This window comes from Rhamphochromis longiceps, linkage group LG8 (genome assembly GCF_057381845.1).
Source record: "Rhamphochromis longiceps isolate RC_006_pf linkage group LG8, R_longiceps_female_GT1.1, whole genome shotgun sequence".
Classification (NCBI taxonomy): Eukaryota; Metazoa; Chordata; class Actinopteri; order Cichliformes; family Cichlidae; genus Rhamphochromis; species Rhamphochromis longiceps.
In genome coordinates this window covers 31225026-31232943 of record NC_140564.1, presented here as the reverse complement: position 1 = coordinate 31232943, position 7918 = coordinate 31225026, and the positions used below count along the sequence as shown (strand labels likewise).

General features: G+C 39.8%; 1 protein-coding gene and 1 long non-coding RNA gene across 2 annotated transcripts; one reads left to right on the top strand and one right to left on the bottom strand.

Annotated features, from left to right (window-relative positions):
- Nucleotides 1–317: 317 nt before the first annotated feature.
- On the bottom strand, nucleotides 318–3191 carry armc7 (armadillo repeat containing 7). The gene is made up of 3 exons (XM_085417049.1): nucleotides 3029–3191; nucleotides 2196–2339; nucleotides 318–2113 (listed from the first exon to the last, which is right to left on the bottom strand). The coding sequence occupies exons 1-3, from the start codon at nucleotides 3114–3116 to the stop codon at nucleotides 1770–1772; spliced, it is 576 nt and encodes a 191-aa protein (XP_085273175.1). The 5' UTR covers nucleotides 3117–3191; the 3' UTR covers nucleotides 318–1769.
- Nucleotides 3192–3456: 265 nt separating this feature from the next.
- Nucleotides 3457–7027, top strand: LOC146664036 (uncharacterized). The gene is made up of 2 exons (XR_014912933.1): nucleotides 3457–3626; nucleotides 5659–7027. It is a non-coding gene; the product is annotated as an uncharacterized LOC146664036 (long non-coding RNA).
- The last annotated feature ends 891 nt before the right edge of the window (nucleotides 7028–7918 follow it).

Below are 7918 nucleotides of genomic sequence, written 5' to 3'. Positions count from 1 at the left end.
TCCAACATTGTCTTTATCTTGGACAGCATCCGCCTCTCCGACACCACCTTGAGGGAGTCCAGCTCCATCCCCACAACATTGCTGGCCTTACGGATCAGTTTATTAAGTCTGTTGGCATCTGCGACCCTCAGCCTGCTCCCCCAGCATGCAACAGCATAGAGGATCGCACTGGCCACAACAGACTCATAGAAAATCCTCAGCATTTTCTGGCAGATGTTGAAGGACCTCAGTCGCCTCAAAAAATAGAGACGACTCTGGCCCTTCCTGTAAAGTGCTGTGGTGTTTTTAGCCCAGTCCAGTTTATTGTCAATGTGTACTCCAAGGTATTTATAGTCCTCCACAATGTCAACACTGACCCCCTGAATTGAAACAGGGGTCAAGTGAATAAATACGTACACAAAACCATGCTTGGATTTTTTTTTTTTCCCTCTACACATAATTTGATATTTAAAGAGGAACAATTTGCAAACGACATGCAACCTTCAGGCCATGTCTACGTGGTAGTTTCAAACCTGAAAACTATTTTAGTGGGGAAGGTTGTGTTGGCTCGCATGTGGTGCACATTTATGCACTAAATCCAGAAAGCTGATCTGGTGACTTATCTCTTCCAGTCAATGACTGTTAGATTAGAAAAATGCAAGCCATTATTATACAAAGTCAGGCAATTTTAGATTGAGAAGACAATTTAATCCTCCTCCCTTGTTATTTCAAGTAGATGACAGATTTAGAATCAATCTGAAGTGGTGTACTTACGTTTTGGTGGACCTAACTGTATATAAATGATGCATCATCTTGGTATTTTCACCGCCTTCCAGGAGATAAAACACAAGATCCGAACATAAGCCAGTAACAGACAAATACTGAGATATTCTTTGATGTCACATGTTAAGCAAAGAAATAACATGTTATTAGTTAAGTCTATTCTTGGTTTAGTATACAAGACGATGGTTAAGAGGGACAATAGCATTTCAAGTAGCAAAGGTGGAGTTTTATGTATTTCTGGATGTAGCAAAAGACTTGAAAGAATATGTGATGAGTGCAGTGATGTCAGGCTTTTGATTTAAAACGTATGATATAATGTATGTGCATTTCAACAGAGCTTAGGTTGAGTGTTTAGAATACAAAGCTAGATGAGATGGAGGCAGATGACCCCCCAGAGGGAGAAGTGGGAAGAAGAATAATTTCCTGATCTTACTGACCACTGACAGCGCTTCAGACATGAAGTCAAATTTAACCACACGCTTTCATTTTAATCCAGATTTACTTAAATAGCACAAAATCACAACAATAGTCACCTCAAGACATTTAATACTGCAAGACCTTACAGTAATGCAGAGAAAACCCTAACAATCAAACTGCTGCCTCTGACCAAACACCTGGTGACAGCAGGAAGAAAGAACTCCCTTTAAAGAGAAAGAAACCTGAAGAAACCAGGCTCACAGAGGGGCAGCCATCATGTGACTGCTGTTTTGGTATTTTAAGGTATCTTGTTGATGCCTTAAAGACCTCAAACTGGGAGTAAACTTTTCATAATGAAAGGTTTACTCACAGTTAATGAGAGAATTACTTTATTAATTCCAAAAAAGCAGCATAATTTTTGTCAAGTGAATCCATTACTTCTTACCAGCGGATGTCCAATATGTTTTTTTTTTTTTTTGAACAACATTTCAAATTTTGGCTCCAGCGGGTGAAACATCTGTGACGCTCTCACAGAGAGTGAATCACAGAGAGAGCAAACTTATAAAAAGATAAAGGTCTGTGCTGTGTCTTTAGTCTTTGGGCAGCGGGATGCCGACTGCCGTCTGCTGCCCCTCCATCTGCTGCTGCGCCTGCGCCACCTGCTCCTCGCTGCAGGAGTCCTGCAGAAACACAGTAGCCAGGTTGCGCAGACGCGGGCTCTCGGAGAGGGAGAAGCGCAGCATGCACTGCAGGATGGCGGGATCGGTGATCTGAGAGCGTGACGTGGGTGTTAGGAGGTTCATGAGGGTGGTGATGGCTGACAGGACAGTCTCTTCCCTCTGGCTCGACAAGCAGTTTGTGACTAAGCGGATGCCGTCGCTCTGCAGGACGACATCTCTGCACTCAGGGTCCATGCTGAGGTTACAGAGCCCTCCTGAGATCACGAGAGACAAAATCAGAGATAAAGGCTTGACAGTTGCTGCAGACAATGAAGGAGATGTCACTGTGACACCCACCCATCCCAAACTCCACAAAGTTCTCATTCTCCTCAGTCAGCATGTCCAAGAAGAGGTCAGTCACCTGCAGCTCTCTCAGATACTCCACGTTCTTTGGATCGTATGCAAAATTGGCCAAATTAGCCAGAACTTGTTCCTTTGCCTCTGAGGAGGAAAAAAAATCATCACATGTAATGTATGTAATCACATAAAATGAGAACTATGGAGTGCCAAGATTAAATAGGCAAATATTTAGTTAAAAGTCTAATTAATTCATTCAAATATTCATTTCAAATTATTTGTGGCTGGTCAACAGACCTTAAAATCTGATTGGTTACCCTGCACAGCAAGTTAAGACGATTGATCCCAGATAATGCTGCAGTCCATGAACGTCCTTAGCGTACTTGCTATTGAGAAACACCCACCGAAATAATCGACTCCCGAAAAGGTAAAGATACTGACCAGATCAGCATTAGCCCCGCCCCTGACTTTGACAGGTGAGGTTGACAGTAGAAATAAATTCATGACGTGTTGAAGCCCAGAACTATGAAATAATAACAACTGACATATATTTTAAATAAAACTAATTATTTCAATTTAATAAATGTGTATTTAATAATTTCAAATTTTGAATAATTATTTGATGACGTACGTCTCCAAAGAGGAGCACCTAGGCTTTCTGTAGGCACCTATTTTTTATGTTTTTGTTCTATTTACTTTATTTTATGATTCATATTATTGTCTTGTGGATCTTGAGTTGGAGCAGAAAGACGAAAAGGCAAGATTGGAAAAAAGATAACAGAAGAAAGCAGAGTAGTGAGTTTAAAGTTGAATCCAAACACAGCTGTTCCCACCGTCGCTGTCGGTGTCCTGAAACTCGGTGACCAGAGTTTGTAAATACTCAAAGCGGTCAGAGCCTCCGGACGAGCCGCTCCTCCACATAATCCACCACCAGCTCCGCTCTCCGCTTTATTCTTTTCAGTTCGTTCCCGGCGCGGTCTGACCATGAAATGCCTCCGTGTAGCTGCGTGGATAAGACGAAGGTTCCGTTTAATAGTTTTTGTTTTAAAATCAGTTTCGATCTGATAGCATACGGTCAAGCCGCGCTTACACAGAATCAAATCTAATTTACATTTTTCATACGCAGTTAAAGGTCTTCTATCATAGTTTTTTGTTAATGTGGCCCTAATACTCCCTCACACAACATGACACAAAATAGAAATACTGTCAAGCGGAAGCTAGTGTCACGTGGTACCGGAAGTTCCTAATAACTGTGGGACACGAAGGGGGTGTGTACAGCACCTCAGCCAACTGTAGGGGAAGGTCAGTGTTTAAAGTTCAAAATAAAGCCACGAAAATGAAGCAGCACAAACTGTCAGCCGGGAAACGGCTCGCCAAACCGATCCTGTTCGGGACGATCATCGTTGGACTCGCTGCTGCTTTCATTAACAGGTAACGTTAAAGCGTGTTTACAGCTCAGCCACCTGTACGTAACAGGCATGTTGTGCGTGACATTTGCACATGCAAGTGTTTACTGCACACCTTATTAATAAACATGCAGCTCCGAAAGAGCCGATCAGAAGTGAAGATTATAAAAGCAGCACGACTTCGCTGTTAAAAGGTACTGCAGGGGAAGCAGTACGACTGCGTATTAGGCCCATTCTGCAGTCCTTTGGAAGTCAAAGAGAAAAAGCTCAAAATTTTAGAAATTCGGCGGACTTACGAGAAAAATGGATAATTTACAAAAAAAAGCAAATTTTTGATGAAAGAAATGGGCAAATTTACATGGAGAAAGCATTTAAACTTAGGAGAAAAAATGAAAAATAAATAGCTAGTTTATTGTTTTAAAATGGCAAACGATCAGATTTTTTTTTTTTTTTTTTACCAGAAATAATGGAACAATAATGAGAAACAAGGACAAACTTATTTGAAAAAAGGAGCAAATTTATAAGGCAGTAACATGCTATACATACATACATACATACATACATACATACATACATACATACATACATACATACTTTATGAATGTCAAATTTCTGAGGTAGCAATGAGCAAAGTTCAGACGTATTAAATTACAAAATCAAAAAAGGTAAACTTATTAGAAAAAAAATAGGACATTTTAAAGAAGAAAATGAACATATTTCAAAGAAATTAGCAAAGGATACATTTAAATTTAGTTCATTATGTTTCCAAGAAAAAATGAGCAAAGTTCCAAGATAATAAATACCAAAATCTGAAAGAAAAAAAGACACATTCCCAAGGGGGGAAAAAAGAGAAGAATACATTTCAGAGAGTCTGGTGGAGCATTTGCGAGCGAGGAAACTCAGTATGTGGTGATGTCCATGGGCTCCCTGACTGACAAATACATTTCTAGTTCCCGTTTCCCAGCTATGAAGATTTGCTTCAAGGTTATTACGAGGTCTCATTAAGCAAAATTATTGTCAGAAATGCCGACAACGCCACGAGTAAGGTGTAACAGGACCTGGAGCTGCTCTGTCCCCTGTGCAGGAGCGTTATAAAATCAGTTTATGTGATATATTTCCTTATGATTTTGTATATTTGGTGTATTTTGAATGCAGATTTATTCTGCTTGTTGTTTTTGTATTGCTCTTTGTGCATGATTTCTGGTAAGCCTGTCTGTAAGCCAGCTTTAACAGCGGGAACAATCTGTTGGGCCTGCAGCAGACTGATAACCTGCTCTGTAACAGCTGAGATGGGCTCTAACCGCCTGCCTGGCTGTATCTAAAATGCCTTTAATCATATTTAAATCATGTTAAAGGTATTGAATTTGCAGATGTTGTTTTTAAGACCTCTAGAAAAACCCTGTCAATACAATTAATTTCAAAGGTTTTTTCATTAACTTTTAGTCCCACTAACTCGTTCGTGCTGTTAGTGCACTAGAGACTTTACAGCACACTAGAGAAGCTCTGCAAATTGAACAGCTGTGTTTTGTCTGACCAAAAGTCCAAAGAGAAATCTTTACTGTTCAGTGCTGTGTTGTACAGACTGGACATTGTGGCACAGCTGGTTGTGTCTTTTTAATTGACATCCCTAAAAGCTTTGAAGGAGCCCTAAAATAACCTCATTATTGAAACTCCTGAAACTATTGAAATCACCGAAATCATTCTTTGGTCAAAATTCAACAAAAGAGAAAGAAAAGATGAATATTTAGTTACAGTGGACAACTGCTTGTTTTGGGGTTTTTTTTATTGTTAGAAAAATGGAAACAGAGTAGGTTTCCATACACACTCTGGAGACTAATTGAAACAAAACAGAGAAAGTGAATATCCAAAACATTTTCTTTGGTAAAGCTATAGTTTAATATTTTTCCGTGAAAGTAAAATCAAAATCTGTTTTTTCACACTGAACCACCTACGTCACATTAGAAGAAAGGTTGTAATCTTACCATTAATCTTTTCTGGTTCTCTAATTAATTCTCACTTGTCATTTGTTTTCATTCGGTACTTCCTCTGTTGCGCAGACACAGGTTTTTTGAGGACGTCGTTGAACTCAGGGCTCAGGAGCGAGCGCGTAACGATGCCAAGAGGTTGGAGGTCCTGGAGAGGCGGCAGAAGCAGATCGATGATCTGACCGAGAAGAAGCAGCAAGGAGGGAGCGGCTGAAGGGGGCAGCAGCCTGAACCTCAGTGCCTCTGCAGCAGACTGTAATACAGAGCAGGTCTCCACAGGTGGACGCTGCACATGTCCACATATGCAAAGATGGCTTTGCTGAATATTTTTACTGAGGCCTGCTTACAGTAATGGATTTATTGAAGTAACCCTCACAGATTTGTATAGACATCTGGGCTGGACACAACACTGTCCAAGACGCCCAGTAAAGGAGCTTAAACAGCATCTTTCTTGTACTTGCGTGTTTTTCCAGCAGGGGGCAGAATTGACTGCAACCTAATGGACTGTATGAATGAAAATCTCTTTAACTATAAATTATTTGTGATATACATTGTTAAAGATCATTTATTTAAAATGCACGCCACAGAGGTTTTCATGTTTATTTTATTGGTGTGAGTTTAGTTTAATCAGGATTAAAAATCAAAGCACAGACGCTAATGCCGTACAACAAACATCAGCTCTGCCTTCAGTTTTTGCGCAATGAAGCAGGAAAATCAGACTCCTTAGTGTTGGGATGTATTCAGTCTGATGGATGCTAGAAAGTAATAACTGATGCTGATCTGTCAAAATAAAGGTTTTAAATTCACTATCAGTGTGACATGAAATAATTATTCACTCAAATATAAGATCTGTAATTTGTAACTAATAACTAAACATTGTAGATAGAGAGAAAAGGCCATTTAGAGCGAGTCCAGCATTCTACCGTAAAGAAGTACAAAATTTTTAATTCTCAAGTAAAGGTTTCAAAAATTGTGCTTAAGTTCAGTACATGAGAAAATGTGCTTGTTTGCTTTTCTCCACTCTAAAATAAAGAAAGCTACTTTCAGTTTTTCCGTTATTCACAAGGGATCAACACAGCAGGTAGCGCCGCATATTTGATTTGGCAGATTTTTTTATGCCAGATGCAACCCGCCAAGGGATTTGTGTCTCCTCCCGGGATCCAGCAGGGTATCTTTCGCTTGTGTACATCAGCAATTATGATAGTTAACAATAGAAAATAACAGATGCAGTATAACCACAGACTGTAAATATAAAACATGGATGGGTCTGCCTGTGCAGAAATCCCTTGACCAGCAGGCGGCATCTCCTCTGAGATTGTAATGTGCAATACCACCGATTTCCTTTCTGATCAGACACCAAGTCAAATTCAGGGCGGTATGGACGTTACCGATCCGATGTTGATACTTTGTGCAAAAACATAATGTGTTATTGTATTTCAAATTATAGCTTCATAATGATTACAGGACATCAGACTACTTGTTCTTATTGTTTAATTATGAAGAATTATCATATAGAAATAAAAAAAACTAAATTTGTGTGTTAATTGATGCTATTTGAACACACTTTCCTTCATTGTCACTGTGCCACACTACAAATTTTGGTATTGATCCAATACCAAGCAAATACAGGGCCAGTATTGCCGATATCAGTACCAATAATTCTAAGTTACTCAGGCAGCTAACTGGGGGAGAGTAGCGTGCCATGACTTATGAGATGAATTCTCAAGTTTCAAATTCTGAACACATTTTAATCACCACTATGTCACTGTGATTATTACTTTCCACAATAATTAGTTAACACAGCAAAAAACACCTTTCAGCTTTTCATGTGTTTTGAAACTTGGTTTTAGTGTTGGTATCGATACTATCGATATTTGGATCGATCCGCCCACCTCTACTGCATACAAGTCTAATACTCACTGTGATGATAGTCATCAGTGTTCTGAATTTCAGTCACTAGTGTGAATTCTTATTGTATTAGGGTACGTGCAGGGCTTTCCCCTGGTGTAGTGGTTAAAATAGTTGCCTTGCATGCAAAGAGCCCCAGTTCAAGACCGGTAGGATACATGACATTCCTAACTAGCTAGTTAGGAAGGTTGTTAGGAATGTCATGTGGTGCAAAACCTGTGTGGCCAAACTTTACCTGTGTTTTCTAGTCTAAAAACTTTTTAACAAGCCAATTGCATTTTGTTACACAGAGTTCTGCTATTCAAGAACACTTTAACACACAGCCTGGGGGGTTTGAACCAATGACCTTCTAACTAGCAGACAACCCACCCTACCTGCTAAGCCACAGCTGTCCACAGGTAGATGCAAACACACAGGCCTTATT

Bases quoted from the DNA above. Each gene is read 5' to 3' on its own strand.
- armc7 (XM_085417049.1), bottom strand. From the start codon at position 3,116: ATGTGGAGGAGCGGCTCGTCCGGAGGCTCTGACCGCTTTGAGTATTTA. The intron at 2,340-3,028 runs GTGGGAACAGCT...TTTCCTCCTCAG, and splicing joins TCAGGACACCGACAGCGACG to AGGCAAAGGAACAAGTTCTG. The intron at 2,114-2,195 runs GTGGGTGTCACA...TCGTGATCTCAG, and splicing joins CTTTGTGGAGTTTGGGATGG to GAGGGCTCTGTAACCTCAGC.